The following is an 18,205-nucleotide window of genomic DNA, read 5'->3' as shown; positions in this document are numbered from 1 at the left end:
AATGAAGGCTTATAAAGGTTTGGGGTTCAAACCAAAACTAAATCTACATCATGCTAAAGTGGGCCACACAATCACTGGTGAGCTATAAGCTATGAATACGTGAAATTAGAAGCTTACAGGCCCAGTTTTATTTTAGTTTCAAACTAATGTTTGTGATGCTTGTGTTTTAGACCATTTCTATAATTTCAGGAGCGTTAGTTAGCTTATCGTAGCTAACTACGTTTCAGGCAGATAGTTTTCCCAGCCAAAATGTAGTCCTACTGATAGTCTTATGTTACTGCAATAATACTTTTTATGACTGTATGTTCAGCATTACGAGTTTTTCATGAGTTTACCTTCAGACAGAGCTAGCGTTTTCATGCTCTAATAAGTTTTTATGCCGGGTATATGCTAAGTTAATTTAGCATCATCAGTTTTCTGATTTAACTCTACAAATATGAGAAAGTTTAATATTTATATATATATGTATATTGTGTGATAGGAAATATTTAGACCCTTTATATAAGTAAAAATTCTACTTTAGTAGCCTAACAGTATGAAAACTATATAACTGAGACAGTCTGTTTTCACAAGGGGGCGGAGCTATGCCGTGGCTGCACTCTGAACTAGGGTGACCAACTGTCCTCTTTTCCCCCAGACATGTCCACTTTTCACATTCTGTCCGGGGGGATTTTCGAGATTGATAAAAATGTCCGGGTTTTCCTGTATTCCGACAGAGGACCCATGCGTGTGACGTCATCCCCGAACTGCTGCTTTGTCAGCGTTTGTTCTGCGCTCACAGATGGGACTGACAGCACGCAGCAACGCGCCTAATGATGTTTAAACGATCCCAAAGCGCAAGTGCATCTTTTCAGACGAACTGCAAAAGAAATCCTCGTACTGACCATAGCTGGACTGACCATCGGGCATACCGGGCGGTAGGGATAGGTACCGGTTCTGTCATAAACGGTAGTAACCAGACCGAAAAGCAGCGCACATTTCAGTGCTTTATTTCGGTGCTTTTTTCCCCCTGAGCTGTGATACACTTTAGATTCTAGCCAATCATTTTACGTTTCTGAGGATAGTAGGCGGGCCCAGGTACTTACGTTCTTTTAGAGCAGAGCTACAGATTAAAAATGCCCAAGGCCAAGCGGTCAAAAGTCTGGCTGTACTTCACAGAAAAATATGCAAACTCAGCAGGCTGCAACAAGTGCTTTAAGGTGATACTGTGCAAAGGAGGTAACACCTTGAATCCGATGAAACACCTGGCGACGCATAGTGTTTTTTTTAAAGCCGAGAAATGCGCCGTATTTGATAGCTTGCTGCGAGACCTCACACCGTGCACATCTACTGCGGGTGTGATGCCTGTTATCGGACCCGGGGCCCTGCTAGTGTAGCAGAAATGATGACGGATGATGATGCAGCAGCAGCTGTTCTTCTCTGCGTGAGTAGCTTAATGTTGTTCGTGTGTAATTTACGTTGAGTAGGCTAACCACGTTATTACATTAATGCATGCAAGGTGAACTAGCAAACACCGTCGTAGTTACATGCGGCTGTCTTCCATATTTTTGAGAGACAAGTGTACATTAGTTTACAATGACAATACAATCTGTTCCCCTCACATATTTTTTAGTTTTTCTTAAATGAACAGATACGATAATACACACACACAGGCACACCCACACACACGCTTAAAGCAGCTGTCTTCTTGTTTGATGGCAGATACTCCCTTCATCCTGGCCAAAAAGGCTAAAATGACCAAAGAAAAAGTGGAAAACAGCTAAACATGAGAGGTTTTTGGACAAAGTTTGTGTTTTTTCCATTGATTAAGCACTGCTTCCAGCCCAGAGTGATACCATATATGCCCCATAGCTGCAGAAAAGGCTAACATTGTTATCTTTGTACAAAAAAACAGCTGAACATGAGAGGTTTTTGGACCAATTTTGTGTTCTCCATTCTTTAAGCACCGGTTTGAGCACCGTTTAAGCACCGGCACCGTTTCAAAAGTACCGGTTTGGCACCGGTATCGGATAAAACCTAAACGATACCCATCCCTACCAGGCGGTTTTGTTGTTGTTGTTGTTTTGTAACGGTATAAACAATGAAAGGTGGTGGATTGACCAGATGCTGGCCGGTGTGTAAAAATAACTCAGTTATTTGGTGGTGTCTATGGCGGAGCTTCCACAGAGGCCAGCAGGTGGATGAGTGTCAGGTAAACTGAACTTCAGGTAAGAAGTTATGACCTGCAGTCTATCTGGGTCAGATATAAACCAAGTTTAGGTGGAGTTTATTTTCGTTGTGCTGACATTTTACAGTCAGTTACAATAACTCGTACTGCGTACTAGCTAGCATGACGGAGTTTCTATACAGCTTGGTGGGTGCTATGTTACTGATATGATATCGATTTGGATATCTGGTGAGAGGGAAACATGAAGATGAAACCAGGAGATGTCCTTACTGAATCATCAGAGCTGAACAGGTGATGGAGAAACAGGTTTACCTTTAAGGTGCCATGAATGAGTTGAAGGGAAGTTATGAACTGTTTCTGAGAGACAAATAACACCAGGATCCTTTTCTATGTAGCTGACAGCTGGTAACTGTGTCAGGGGCGGGTCTAGCAAAGTTTTGCCAGGGGGGCAGGTAGGGCATTAACAGGGAAAGCGGGACACAATGAAATACTTTTCTTTCTTATTTTCATTTAAAATGTCTAGGTTTTAAAAAATAATTATCTGAATCTTACAAACAAAGTTCTTATCTGATGTACAATGTATAGAAATCATACATATACCAACAAGACTGTGTACATCACTGTCACAACAGCGTTCGTTTTCATTCAAAGGCTTCATGGCTTTTCCTGTAATACCTGGTGGGCCGGTCTCTAGTCAAAATGCCCTGGTCAATTTTTTGTCCCAGTCCAGCCCTCATACCGACCCAGTACTGGTAATTTTTTTTATGCAGATGAGGTTTTAAGTTATTTTTTTTGCACTTGTTGACTTGTAAAAGCCTATATGACATATTTTATTTCACAATTAATTAACCACACAGAGAAGGAATCGTTTAAATATGTTAAATATGTTTCTTTAAGCAAGTTCTTCATGACTGAGCTAAGTGTCCTCTTTTTTGGAAATCAAAATATGGTCACCCTACTCTGAACATATCTCTGTACTCTGGGGCATCGCAACACAGAAGCGCATACATAGTAATAAATCATGCTCACCATGGGTTTTTTAAGTTCGTTGGGTTTTATACAGCGAACGAAGAACGGCTGACACACACTGAGCGTCCTCATCAGCAGCTCCAGAGATCGTTTGAATTGACTGCTCAGAGTCGGGGAGCGCTTCCTTGTCTCAGCACCCTACGAACGCAAACACATACAAAACAGATAGTTTCAGAATGTTTGCACTGCAGGTAAAGACATGCTATTGATGCTGCTGTGGGACATCACAATGGTATATAAAACACCCTAAATGGGAATGTAATTTCGAACGCCTACAACCATAAATAACCAGTGGCTTCAAACTCTTAAGATCCACAAAGCAAACACAGATCGCTCACACGTTATTTCTATTGCACACGACGGACAATTAAAAGAGGAGAAAACACAAAATCTCTGACACCAGTTGTCACTGTGATCCTGTGAGTAAAGCCAAAACACAATTAGATTTAAACATTTTAAAAGCATGCAGGAGTTTTCGTCTGTATGCAGAACTGCCTACTGTGTCAGAGAGTTTGAAAGCTTATTTTTCATTAACTTCACGCCAAATTTCCCCTCATCGGCACAATGTTCCCCTCTGCTTTTGGCACACCTGTGAAATAAAAAGAAGGGCTGGGAGGGAGCAGAGGGATGCTGCTAAGCACGTCATGGATAATTGGACTCGGCTTAAGAGAACACACACGGGGTTGGAGAGACCACATGTGGCTAAAGGCTGGTGATTACCTTGGGAGCAGGTGTGCTGGGCTGCTGATAGCCACACAGAAACTGATTTCAAGAGGAAAAGAAAGAGGAAAGAGAAAAGAGAGCAGAGTGAGAGGAGGTGTTTGTCATTAGGAGAGAAGCCGAAGGAAGGCAGAAGACAGCAGCGATGTTAACAACACCGGTCTACAGATTTAAAACGCTTCAGAAAGAAACTGAAAATGATGCAATGTGTTAAAGTAGGGTTGCTCGGCTATGGTAAAAAACATATTCATGATCATTTTGATCAATATTGTAATTTCATAAGTACATGTTTAATCTAATTACTTACAATCTTAAACATCATGCAATTTATAAATCTTTAAAACAAATTAATAAAGAGAGAGGTGGATGCGGTGTGGGACATCGGGTCATCAGGTAGGGAGCTAGGACCTTTAAGCTTGCCTCACAAGGGCAACTCACAGTCCCTGCAAAGCTGCAGCCAAACCAAAGACGGGGTGGCAGATGTGCACATCGTGGGAGATCTGTGCAGTGGGAGAGTGATGGAAAGCTACAGTCTCATGTTGCTGACAGGGGCCGGGTAAAACAAAGGCAGCTGCTCAGGCTTAATGTCTTTTACTTCTTCTACCTACTCCTCTTGACCAAAGGCTCTCTTTCTGTCATTGTAGCTCAAGCTGAACAAACAATCAGTGAGGCTGAACTCTTCGAGAGGCGTGAAGGTGCGCTGCTGTAAAAGCCTTCATAAGCTTTGTAGTGAAAATTAATCCAAGAAAGTAATGAGTTCTTCCAGCTCAAAGCCAAAATCATAAATAAAGTGAATATCGATTATTTACCAACCCAAATAACCAAATAACAAAACAGAAAAAAGATACAACGTACAGTGTCATGATTTTAATGCATTTGTTGGTCTCACCATGGCAACATCAGCCTGGAAGATCTGCTTGATGAACTTATTCTTGGACGAGTGGACGAGCTGAATGATGTCAGTGTGGAGGCTGTCTCGGTTTTTCTCCAGGAAGCCTGAAAGGAGGGCGTAATGAGAAAAAGCAAGACAGTGGACTGATTATATCTTATTTGAATCAACATTTTTACTGCACTGATTTTTGCACAGAAATTTATTTCCAAAAAAAATCACTATATTTTGGTCATGTTTTCAACACTAAATTGAACTGAAACGTTTTAATCAATATCTTCTGTGAGTGTGACAACTGCTAACTTTCTTGAATAACCTTTTCAGATTAAATGAAAATGCAATGATTTTAAAGAAACAAGCTAAACTTCATACAGCAGCACAGTATCGTGCATGAGCAATATTCAATTCAATTTGATTTATATAGCACCAAATCACAACAGTCACCTCAAGTTTCAATACGTGTAAGAGAAGTTTAGGTTTTGCATTCACATCAAAACCAATTAAATATCCAGCAGCTGAAGGGAGACAACACTTAGCTAAGAGTCTGATTCACAATTTTCAACAATTTCCAAACAAACTCAAACAAACCAAGGGATATTTTCCTGAGGATGAAATGACATGTTAGTGAATTCTGTTCAAAGCTGGTCTGCATGTTGTAGCTTAGAGACATTAAACAAAGTGTGGTTAAGCTGTTAAACTTAACCTCCTAAGACCCGAACTCTTCCACGGCATGCATTTTTCATTTCTCTTTGATATTTCGGCATATTGGGAACCAATGAATGTAAAAAAAAAAAAGAATTACCAGATTTTTTTTTTTTACCTGATTTTTGTTTCTAAGAAAAATGAGAGCCACGTATGAGGATATTCATTTAAAATTTCGATAGAACAGTAGCATATAATGTCCTCGTAAGTGGATATCAGGCCCTTGTAGAGCAAAATTGAGTATTTTGGTCTAAATAACCCAAAATGGGATGTCCACATATGTGGATGCCAGGTCCTAGGAGGTTAAAATTAAAAAAAATAGCTAATCCACACCGGAACCAGTCACATAGGACAAATAAACACTGGGAATGGGAATTGGGCTGGTCCTGAGTTAAGGAGTGTGTTGAAGCTGATGATCGGCCACTAGTGGACATTCCAGGCTGTGGTTGTCTAGGTAACCCTATGTATTTACCATGGTCTCATACGTCAGTCAACACTATCCTTCACTCTCATGTGTTGTGGCTTCAATGTCTTGTCTTGAAGTTGAGAGGCCAATGGGCGGGTCCCCGTAGTGCCTGTAGTGCCTGTAGTCACTTAAAGTCGCTGAATGTAATTGACTTTCAGTGGCCTCTGGACTAGGGATGGGTACCGGTATCATGGCACCGGTTCTGACATAAACAGTAGTAACCAGACCGAAAAGCAGCGCACATTTCGGTGCTTTATTTCCTGAGATGTCATACACTTTGAATTCTAGCCAATCATTTTACCTTTCCAAGTATAGTAGGCGGGCCCAGGTACGTACGTTCTTTTAAAGCAGAGCTACAGATTAAAAATGCCCAAGGCGAAGCGGTCAAAACTCTGGCTGTACTTCACAGCAAAATATGCAAACTCAGCAGCCTGCAACAAGTGCTTTAAGCTGATACTGTGCAAAGGAGGTAACACCTCGAATCTGATGAAACACCTGGCAACGCATAGCGTTTTTTTAAGCCGGGAAATGCACCGTATTTGATAGCTTGCTGCAAGAGCTCACACCGAGGACATCTACTGCCGGTGTGGTGCCTGTTATCGGAACCGGAGTTAGCAACATCCCCCAAGAACCCGAAGAGGAGAGTCCTGGCCCCTAGCCCTGCCAGTGTAGCAGAAATGATGATGGCAGCAGCAGCCGTTCTTCTCTGGGTCAGTAGCTTAATGTTGTTCGTGTGTAATTTACGTTGAGTAGGCTAATCACGTTATTAAATTAATGCACGTAAGGTGAACTAGCAAACATCATCATAGCTACATGCAGCTGTCTTCTTGTTTGATGGCAGATACTCCCTTCACCCTGGCCAAAAAGGCTAAAATGACCAAAGAAAAAGTGGAAAACAGTTAAACATGAGAGGTTTTTGGACAAAGTTTGTGTTTTTTCCATTGTTTAAGCACTGCTTCCAGCCAAGAATGATACCATATATGACCTATAGCTGCAGAAAAGGCTAACATTGTTATCTTTTTACAAAAAAACAGCTAAACATAAAAGGTTTTTGGACAAGTTTGTGTTTTCCATTCTTTAAGCACCGGTTCGATCACCGTTTAAGCACCGGCACCGTTTCAAAAGTACCGGTTTGGCACCAGTATTGGATAAAACCTAAATGATACCCATCCCTACTCTGGACGCTACATTGCTGCTAGTCACTTCCTGTGTGGATGCCCTTTTAAACTTTTCTCAACTACCAATGAGTGTGAAGGATATGACATTAACTTATGACAAGTTGGTAGACATGTTAGATGGTTACCAGGCAACCAGAGCCGACTCCCAGCATCAAAACAATGCACGATGAGTGAATCGCTTCCTGTGTCGATATCCCTTAAGACCGGAACATCTGGCTTAAATGATTTCTTTGTAACTATTCTTCTGGCATCTAAACTCTAAATTCTTGCTTTGATTTTTGCAGATGAAGAATTTCTGATTGAAACCGATATTTATCCTTAATATCCTTTTTAATGTAATTCTGAGTGAATCTTGTGACACAAAGTGTTCAGTTTTGGACCAGCTCAGAGTATGTGGTAATGATTAGTTTCTCCAGCAGCTGTAAGAGCCTGAGAGGTGAGAGCTCTGGTCAGATGTGATGAAGCATCTATTAAGACTGCTGTAGCCAAATACCCTCCGTGAGACCCTCATCCGAACTGTCTGAGCTTCCTCAGAAAAAACTTCTTCAAGTTATTTTTTAATCAATATCATCTTAATGTGCCTGCTGGTAACTTTCCCTACTGACCTTTTAAAAGTAATAACTCGGGAAGAACACATTCGTTTTGAGGAAACAAGCAAAATCCTGTCAGGACAGGTTGATTTCAGAATCAATATCCTCTCAGTGTGCCTGCAGCTAACTTTTCTGAATGACCTTTTGATAGAATGTTTATTTCTCCCACTTGATTGAAAGACTCGGGAAAACAACCTTCAAAGGACAAATTAGGGTCTGGAGTTACTGGAAATTTATGCTTCAGCGGGAAATCAACGTTGTAACCCGATGTGCACCTCCCTAGACATGTAACTACACGTCAGGTCTATGCAACTTTTGTGACTGGCCTGTTGAGTACAGCCAATTCCTGCTGGCATTTTTAAACGTATCAGTGAGAGAATAAAAAACATTGCTTCAATATAAGTTTAAATCAGACAAACCAACACAAACAGAAAAAAATCTGATGAACAGGGACATACCTCTGGTCTCATAATGTACAACTCCTGCAAAGTGCTGGATACCAAACTGGGTTTCGTAGCAGTTTTTAGGTGGAATGTAGTTGGAGTTGAGCTTGTGCTGAGAGTTGAGCTTATACAGCATCGTAGCATCAGTTCCCTGAAAAAATAAAAAAAACGCACATCAATCAAAGCCAAATTCAGCAAGACTTATCTTTACAGGTATCTACTAAATATCTGTTGCACCTTGGGAAACTTGCTCTCTTCATCTATGAGGGAGATGATGTTCATGGGTTTGTTGGCGATCATGTCCAATGCATCCTGGTTGTCTGTGAACTCAATGTGCTGCCAGCTGATGTCCTCCAGGTTGTATTCTTCCTGCTCCAGTTTAAAGACGTGGCGGACAAAGAATTGCTGCAGGTTCTCGTTGGCGAAGTTGATGCACAGCTGCTCAAAACTACAGTGGAAAAAAAAAAGAAGACAGCGTTAAACTAATAAAGTAGCATAAATGATCTACAAAAACACTCTTTTACACAACTTCTCACCTGTTGACGATAAAGTTCTCAAAGCCGAAGATGTCCAGCAAACCGATGGATCTTCGGATGATGGTACTCTCGCAGGAAGGAGGTCGGTATATGGCAGCATTAATCTTATCCACTATCCAGATAAACAACCTCCCGTAGATCCCCTGGATGACAGAATTCATGAACTTTGCTGAAGCAGACTCGCTCACCGCCTCCTAAGTGTGCTTCTTCATCACCATCATTGGCTTCGTTGTACGGCAACGTCATTAGCGTCATTAAGGTTCGGAGACTCCCAAAAATATTTTCCCACAGACCCTTTCCCAGACTTCACTCCAACATAAATACTTCATAGTTATTAGGAATGGGAAAATGTTACACAATTACCACCAAAGGTGTAGAAATAACCAGCAGTGTCCCATCCACCAGCGTAGGGGGGTAAGTGGAGGGACACATTTTAAGGTAAGCCAGCACCTTCCTGTGTGTGCATCGCACCTGTGCAGGCTCTCCTAACCAAGCTCCATAAAACCATTATGACAGTGATAACAAATGTCCATGCCTTGTAATAATATCTAGGGTCTTAAATTCTCGCCTGCTCTGCAGAATAAGTGAGTCTTGCATAGTTGTACATGAACGAGCTCTCCGACTTGCAGGTAATGGCTAAATTGGCTCTTTAGCTCACAGCAGATCTCCTGGAGAGTAAGTCAAGGACTCTGTTACCAGCTATAGCTGTAGAGTGTGTCTGCAGAAAGACAGCCTCATAGAAAGAAGAAGTTGGATTGTCTGGAGGACAATCACAACATGATCTGTGAAAGACTTGGTGATTACGTGTATTACCTCTAAAACAGGACAAAATCGGTACCTTAACAAAGGCGTCCCTGACATCCAGGCCTTGCTCCACACTTAGAGGGGTGACAACACTTTCACCACGTGTGATGAGGGTTCGTGTCGTCAAACACACCATCACATCTTTAGGCTCCACCTACGGTTCACAACGAACAAAAGCATCACCAAAAAACTGCCAGATATCAATTTGAAAGAGATTTAAAGCCACTCTTTTCTAAGGAAGAACAGTAAAATGGTTGTGTGTCAATCATGTGTGTGAGAACAGTTACAGACCTCCATAAGCGACGCAGCGGTCACCAGGTCAGGAGATCTCACAACCACACAGGCGTCCAAATTATCATAGGTACGAGCTGAGGGAAGCAAGACAGAACATCGTTTTCTTCACAGGTTTGTAAAGTTTGCAAATTTTCTGATTGATGCTTCAGATTTGTGTATTCACGCACCCTCGAATCGCATGTTTCCCATATGCAGGATGGCAGCCAGAAGCTTGGAAATCTCCCAGGTTTCCGTCTCGGTGAACATGAGAACCTTCATGGCTGACAGGATGCTGGAATAATCACTCAGGTCATTACGACCGTCACACTTTGTGCAGCTACCCTGTGATATAAAAGAAATCCAAGTTCAGGTCTGCTGTTTATGAGCAGAACCAGGCCGGCGGCTCCAGGTAACTGCAATGTGGCTTAATGGGTTTTACCTGACAGCTCCGAGTGAAATGTTCTGGGAAGCAGCTACGTGCTGCTCTTTATCGGAAAAGGTAAATTAACTTTACATTATTATTATATTACTTATGATCCCTGAAGCTTTGTGCACAACATTTACTGCACCATTTATGTTTCTGTACTTTAGCTTCATTTTACCATCAGGACACAGTCTTTTTCCACTCACTGTTTTTTTTGTAACCTCATGCATTAATTGAGACATACTTTATTTTGATTGGTAATTTTTTCTTTTACTAAAATAACACTTTGTTAATCCTTTGGTTGTGGAGGACCGGAGAGGGTGCACTACATACTGGAGCAAGAACATAAAGAGCTTTAAAGACAAGAAAGTGATTTTAAAAGCAACATGTAAGATGAAAGGCACCACTGTGTTCTCTCCTTCCAGGCCCAGTAAACACTCAGACTGTAGAGATTTGAAATATATTGAGGTTAATTAAAAACATTTTTAATAGAGCAGATAGCAGAACACTGCAGTAGTCCACCCTGTTATAAACAAAAAACACAGTGATGTCCTAAGTGCTAAACTCGGCTACATCGATTTCTTAATTACTCATTTTTATCACTAAAAATGAGTAATTAACTGGCGAGACTCACCATAGTGAGGTAGGCGTAGTCTGTGGCAAGGCCCAGGCCCAGCTTTGACTTCATTTCAGGAGCCATGCCCTTCAACATGCAGTAGAAAATATGGTAGTTTCTCTCATCTGGAGCCTGCAGGAGCAAGAAAGAAGCAAACCCTGTATGTCCGACACACAATATGCTATGCACATGTAAGCAGCATCTACGTGATACTGTTTACGTATCATAAAGTGTATATATTATTAATCTTGGACCAGTATTTTTTTTTTGTATGTAATATGTCCACATATGCAGGGAGACTGAATAGCTCATCTGCCCCTGTTTAATTAATGATAAATAAATGGTAATGGTAATGGCCTGTATTTGTATAGCGCTTTTACTAGTCCCGCCTAGGGACCCCAAAGCACTCATCCACCCATTCACACACACATTCACACACTGTTGGAGGCAGCTACAGTTGTAGCCACAGCTGCCCTGGGGCAGACTGACCTCGCTTCTGTTGGCCCTTCTGGCCATCACCAGTAGGCGGTAGGTGAAGTGTCAAGTGTCAACACAACGACCGAGACTGTCCGAGCCGGGGCTCGAACCGGCAACCTTCCGATTACAAGGCGAACTTCCAACTCTTGAGCCACGATCGCCCCTAGTCATGTGTAAATGACTAATTACACACTTTGATTCAGCTGTGAAGAGTTTGATTTTTTATTAAATATAACAACTCCTGTGAACACCAAAGTGGAGGCAGCTGCTGTATAAACAAATAATAAATGACAAACTAGTAAAACATTAAGACAGGTGAGACTCCCTCCTGTTAAAAGGGAGTTTTTCTGATTGTCTGATTGTTTCTGTTTTCTTTCTACTATCGTAGAATCTTTATCTTACTACCTTACAACAACTTGGGCAACGGTTGCTGTGCTTTGGAGCTATATTAATAAAACTGAATTTAAATAAATTGAAAATGATCACAAACCCAAACAGACAAAATCACCATCCAACGTCTTGCAGTTTTAGTTAAATTAATAATTTAATTCTTCAATATTTATTGCAAATATGCTCACAATAGCTTCTTTATTTGTTTATTATTTGGTTAATGTGTATTTTAGTAGTAAAAACAGTCATCATGTAAACTTGAGACTGTATGTCTGTCATTGATGTCAGACTTTTGATTTTGTAAAAAATATTAAACTGTATTTATCTAAGGTTCAGAAGCAGGATCACAACTCCTAGACTCGCTGTCAGATAACCTCTACCCAGGAGCAGCCATCAATCTTCACTCAGGCCCATCCCAAACTGCATTCTCAGGTCTAGATCATTGCTTACCATCCATCTGTCTACAAATGTTGACTAATTGTGGTTGGAGTTGTGAAAGATTTAACATATTTCATCTGGATCTGGTTTCTCACCTGTCGACACACGCGGGACTTCTCCAGCAGGTACTGCTCTATTTTGGCTCCTTCAATGGCCCCTCGCTTGTTGAAGTGGATATCTATGTACTTCCCAAAGCGACTGGAGTTGTCATTTCGAATTGTCTTGGCATTGCCGAAAGCTGAAAAAATTGACAAACAAGACGATGAAGGTGATCCATGACACTTTCTTCCATGTTCACTGTCCATTCGTGGACTGAAGGTGATCTTTTTTGGAGTTTAATGCTTACCTTCGAGGATAGGCGTGGCTTCTAGGACTTGCTGCTCTATCCAGGAGTGCTGCCCGCTGATGGCAGCGAGGAACTGCAGAATCAGCTTTGTGCTCTCAGTCTTCCCAGCTCCAGACTCACCGCTGCCTCATAAAGAAAACAGTGACACAGTCATGCAATAAACATGATGATTTAATTACAAATAAACTATTCAAACAGCAGCAGCACACAAAGGATACTAACTATGACCAGCCTCGTTCTCCCTTTTTAACCAACAGAGGTTTTCCTGTTTAGAAATGGTGCACGTCCATCACTCTAAGTTCTTATGAAATGATCAAGCGCAAACCTGATGATGCAGCACTGGTCCTTGTTGTTCCGCTGCATGTTGAAGTAACAGTTGTCTGCGATGGCGAATATGTGCGGCGGCATCTCGCCGATCTTCTTATTGGTGTAGAGGCGGATCTGGTCTGGAGTGTAGATGGGCAGCAGCTGGTAAGGGTTGACTGCTACCAGTATTGAGCCTGTATATGTCTGCAGACACCCAAAGACAGACGAAAGTCGATGTTTTAAACATGAGATAGATCAAAAACTCAGGGACAAAATATGTGAATCAAACACTACTAACATGGTATGATTATAAAAATAATGTCACTCTATTATTCCTATTTAGTGGTCTTAACTTTGACTTACTAGCATTTCTAAGATTGGGTGTTTTACATTTTTTTCCTGTGTAATCACATGATTGGGGGAATTGGTGGTAAGGTTTACTGAATGCATATGAGTGGCTGTTTAACATTTTTCCTATTAAGATTTTTTTTCTACTCAAACATTTATGCTGTGTACAATATAGTTCTTAATGACCCTGATGAAGGCTAGAGGCCGAAAAGCATTAGTCAAGTCACAAAGCTGTTCTTTATACTACAAGTACAAATGCCTGTTTCTATCGGTGAACCTCCGGTCAAACAGCAAGGAAGGGACGTTCTGTTTTATTTATAGCAACAAGTAAATGCTGCTGTTGCTGGGCGCTTAAGATACAAGTAAACAGATTAACCTGAATAAGACCTTAACTGGGCCAAAGCCAGTGGTTACTGCTTTGCTGAACACGCGAGTAAAAGGCCTGGAAGTTACAGAAACTAATTGCGCCTCAGGCGATCGTACATGCAGCTGCGTTGGTGCCACAAAGGGAAACTTACGTAGATGACGCATTCATTATAGCGGATTAGCAGGTTACGGAGGATGCCAGCTTCATTGAGGTCACCCAGACGGATCATGTCCTCCACCCCGTGTATGGAGGTTGGATGCATGGGTTTGATGTTGGTGGCATTTTGAGGGGAAATCCAGTGCTCCTGCATTGGTGAGGAACGAGGAAGCAGATTAGAGGAACAAAGGCCTCAAAAGCCACATGAAGTCACACTGACTCATCCTTCTTTGACGGAAACAATTAATTGGCAGTTTTGTGTCATTTTAAAACGACAAAAAAATCTGTATGCTACCTGTCATATAAACAGATTCAGGGTACAGTGGTGTTTAGACGGGGAATGAAAATAATAATTGTAATAAAATGAACACTGGTATCAACAGTAAGACAGAAGGAGTGTGGTTTAGAGTTAGAAATAAAGAAAAAATATCTAAAATAAAATTCAATCAATCCGATAACATTCAAGTAAAATTCTGTCTTCAATGCTGCAGATCAACACAACACAGAACTTGATTGTTAAACAACTTGACTTGTGCACTTCATCTTGGTCTGTTAGCAGATGAGAGTTTATTGAGGCTGATTTCAACCCCCCCCCCCCCCCCCAAAAAAAAAAAAAACTAAAAAAAAAAAGACAAAACAAAGTTCAAAAGCCAAAGGAAACCATATCAGGAACACACTAGAAACAAGAGATCAGAACAACATAACAAAGAAAACAGGCAAACTGCTAAAAATACACATGACACAAGGAGGTAAGTGGAAACAGGAGGGGAACTAGGAACTAAACACAACTGAACACAATCAAGTTAAATGACAGAAACTAAAACTAGAGACAATGCATGGGAGACTAAGTAAAACACAAACTAAATAGAAACACTGAACATGAAGCGAGACACTGATGGATCAAACTCTAATACAAACAGAAGCTCGAACTAAGAAACAAGGGCTTAAAATGCTAAGGGAACACATGAAGAAAGGTGAAAGTAATAAGTGAACTAAGAATGAAGCAAATACTCAAAAAAGTTCAAACCATTTAAAACCCATGACCATGAAAAGCATTACAAATTATTGGAAGCAGATTAGGTTTAATGGTCTAATACAATACAAGTGTGCAACAGCAAAACACAGTCTGAGTTTTTGACTCTGAATTCAAGTCTATTGTTAACTATTCTTGATTTATTTAGAATCTAAGCTTGGGCGTTTGGAGCTCTTAGTTTATAAATCTTTTCCTCTGTTTTTGGCCTTTAGTTCTTATTACTTGTGTTCTCTGGTTTTTGTCGTATCCTGTCATCAAGTCCTCCCTGATTATACTCTGTGTGTGTATATAGCATCAGTCCACTTTCAGTCCTTATCACAGTATCTACGCAGTCTCCTTTGTTTTCATATTTGTAAAACCTAAATTCTAGTTTCTCTTGTTTATGTAGTCTACCTTGGAAGTACTGCTTTCAGGTCCTTCCTGCTTTTCTGCAGACTTACCCGGCCTTCATCATCCAGAACCTGGATCTGTCCAGAGTCGCACAGTTTGACCACGGCTCCCACGGGGACGTCAAACTCCCGGCCCGTTTTAAGATCCAGCCACACATAGTCCCCCTGGATTACAAAACTTTAGTTAAAGACTGCAGGAAGTAATAGAATAACATCATAATATCAGAGCAAACTGAAGCTGAATTTTTTTTTATCTCCCTGGGAAAGTTCAGAGCACTTGTTAAAAAATTCTGTAACAGAAGATGTCAACTGTTTGTAATCATATAATTTCTTATTTCATATATATACTTTAACTCTTTTTATTCCTAGATGTTATTTTGAAATTTGAGCAGAAAACATCAGGTTTTCCCCATAACAGCTGCAAAACCTGATGAGCTGCATGTGCCTTAGCTGTACATGACATTTGTTACGGTCTCCATGTCTGCATTCAACTATTTGAATATACATGTTGGATAACCAGGAAATATCAGTTGCACCACACACCCAGTTACCCAGTTTTTCAGCTGCCAACTGGTCACAATTTTGAGGATTTAGCCTGAAAAAAGGATTTAAACTTGACCACATCCACCAGAAAGGCCATGATGTAACACTGAGACTTAGGTAACCCCATGTTACAACAAATAAGGCTTAATTTTCCTGAGGTGGAACCAACACTTAGCAAAAACCATGCCTGAGCAGGTTGCTACAGGAGGTATTAAAAATCGACAAAACAGTCAACCAATCATGGCACTGACTGTGCCATTAGACATACTATGAAAAGCAAGCCCCCTGGAGATGAATGGTAAATGGTAAATGGTAAATGGACTGGTTCTTATATAGCGCTTTTCTACTCTTTCTGAGCACTCAAAGCGCTGTACACAACTTGTACATTAACCCATTCACACCCATTCGCACAAGCACATCTTTCTAAGTGCTTTCTAAGTAACATTCACACACACATTCATACTCCGATGGATGCATCGGAGAGCAATTTGGGGTTAGTATCTTGCCCAAGGATATTTGGCATGCAGACTGGGGAAGCCAGGGATCGAACCACCAACCTTCCGATCAGTAGATGACCTGCTCTACCACCTGAGCTACAGCCACCCCGTAAACCCCGATGAACACAGCCGACCCTAAAAAAGTGCATTTATCATCATAGACGTGTCAGCACAGAGGTCATTTTGTGTTTTGCCAATGAATGAAAAACACGAGGTGTCATTTAGATGTAAATCAGAAGGGGAGCTGGTATAACCCTCATCATAAAACTGCAGCACGATGCTCAGCGTTCATCCCCACAGTCTAGACTGTGACCTTAAAGATGCTATTTTTGCTTCCATTTAACAACATCCAGATGTCTCCCACTCGAATGAGATTCATAGCCGTGGCTCTGAGCTGAGATTGAAACGGTGCAGGAGTGTCTGAGTCGTGCCCTGCAGGACTCTCGGGGGAGAAAGGCACTGGCATCTAGTTATTGAAAGGGAAACTATTGATGGCCTGATATGAGGTAACTGCCCAGCTTTTTCTATATTTATTGTGTCAGGACTGTGGAGCTCACGCTGAATAAATCATTCTTTCTCACAATTTGATTTTCGGCAGGTTTAAAATCATTAAACCTGCTGGCTGGCCCACCATAACAAACAAACATTCCCATAAGACACTAAAATGTCAGGTTAAACTGATCTACTTGCATGAGTTGATGCTAAAGAGACCGAAACTATGCTTTTTGTGTTAAAGTAGTAGAGCCACAATCTGGATTTTAAGCCGATCTTTTATGAACAGAGGCACTGGCAAGGTTGATGTAACGATTATGGCTTCTCATGATAATAATATGGAAGAAAAAAATGAACGAGTTCAGTAACCTTCCGCCCTCCTTCAATAAATCCCAAATGATCCTTCAGACAGACAGTAAAAAAGTGCTGCTGTGCTCAGATATTCACCTACTGACTTCTGAGCCTTTACAAAATTGAGTTTAATTTTCCCTTCTTTAATAATCAAACACAGAATACTGTGTATCAAGTTTGTGGTTATGGCAGAGGCTTAAGTCATTAGAGAAAGCTCTGTACCTCAGTGGAAAATCAAAAGAAACCATCATAATACAAATGCACTGAAGCGTGATCACCCTAACCTCAACTCTAACCCTCAGCAAAGATAACTTCTCCTGAGTCTCTGCGATTAGACAAAAAATAAAATCAATATTCTAACTGACAAACAAAAAAAATTAAAAACACTAGTCTGTTTAGCCTTTCTCTAAATATTATGGTAGAGTCAGCATCTATGAAGACTTAGACCTCAGACAATTAAAGCATCTGATATGAAATAACTTGAAATTTCTAATTATTTTCTCAAAATTTTGAGATAGTAACCCAAACTTTTGACTTATGGATCCATGCAATTTTTTTTTCTCCTCTGGCAAAAACACTGGTCCACTGGTCGCTACGTAAAAATCTTTTGGCGAGTAATGCATTGAAAAGTTCCTTGTAACTGCTTTGTTCTCCAATATATTTTTTGTTATCAACTTGGGTGCAAATACTCTCCAAATACTCGCAGAGAGGTAAGGAAACTGCAAAAAGTGTGATGCAATCCAGAAACTGAGATTTCCTTCAAAGTAAAATCTGTGACTCTCTGCTACAACAAATAAACTGCTGATGTCAATATCTAACCAGGTCCCATTACAACATGGACACCAACAGAAACTCCACCTAAGTTTAAAAATAATAAATATCAGCAAAGGAAAAAATATTACCTGACTTTTTACATTAATGTCCATCCATAATTCCCACAAAACATTTGTACAGAAACGAACTTAAGAACTTACTTTTAATACACGGACAGGACAAGGAGGTTGGAAGTGAACGTCTACAGACGAGGATTCTGTAGACATTCAGAACCATTTGGTACAGGACCCACCTGTTGCAGAATGACCATGGTTCAGCCTCGTGTTGATTCCAGGTCATCAGAAGTCACCATATGAGGGCTCTAAAATGAAACCAGTCACAGACATCACATTAACTTTGAGACAACAGACTGCATCTACTTCGTATGTATGAATTACACATTTTTATACACACAGTTTGAG

At 40.8% G+C, this 18,205-nt stretch overlaps 1 protein-coding gene across 5 annotated transcripts in view; it reads right to left on the bottom strand.

Annotated features, from left to right (window-relative positions):
* Positions 1-18,205, bottom strand: part of myo7ab (myosin VIIAb) — a 59,988-nt gene that overhangs the window by 32,940 nt on the left and 8,843 nt on the right. For 3 of the 5 annotated variants that reach the window (XM_085174121.1, XM_085174123.1, XM_085174122.1), the window contains exons 3-18: positions 18,037-18,105; positions 15,139-15,252; positions 13,661-13,813; positions 12,814-12,998; positions 12,489-12,610; positions 12,238-12,380; positions 10,856-10,969; positions 9,986-10,139; positions 9,816-9,892; positions 9,559-9,678; positions 8,721-8,863; positions 8,422-8,632; positions 8,200-8,335; positions 4,806-4,912; positions 3,917-3,958; positions 3,197-3,334 (exon numbers count right to left, since the gene is read on the bottom strand). In XM_085174121.1, the coding sequence (XP_085030247.1) occupies positions 3,197-3,334; positions 3,917-3,958; positions 4,806-4,912; positions 8,200-8,335; positions 8,422-8,632; positions 8,721-8,863; positions 9,559-9,678; positions 9,816-9,892; positions 9,986-10,139; positions 10,856-10,969; positions 12,238-12,380; positions 12,489-12,610; positions 12,814-12,998; positions 13,661-13,813; positions 15,139-15,252; positions 18,037-18,054 (1,977 nt within the window). In that variant the 5' untranslated portion in view covers positions 18,055-18,105. The remainder of the gene's footprint in view (positions 1-3,196; positions 3,335-3,916; positions 3,959-4,805; positions 4,913-8,199; positions 8,336-8,421; positions 8,633-8,720; positions 8,864-9,558; positions 9,679-9,815; positions 9,893-9,985; positions 10,140-10,855; positions 10,970-12,237; positions 12,381-12,488; positions 12,611-12,813; positions 12,999-13,660; positions 13,814-15,138; positions 15,253-18,036; positions 18,106-18,205) is intronic. The other 2 variants (XM_085174125.1, XM_085174126.1) reach the window with 1 other exon arrangement.

This window comes from Neolamprologus multifasciatus, chromosome 10, assembly GCF_963576455.1.
Source record: "Neolamprologus multifasciatus chromosome 10, fNeoMul1.2, whole genome shotgun sequence".
NCBI lineage: Eukaryota > Metazoa > Chordata > Actinopteri > Cichliformes > Cichlidae > Neolamprologus > Neolamprologus multifasciatus.
This window is presented reverse-complemented; position numbering and strand designations above follow the sequence as displayed.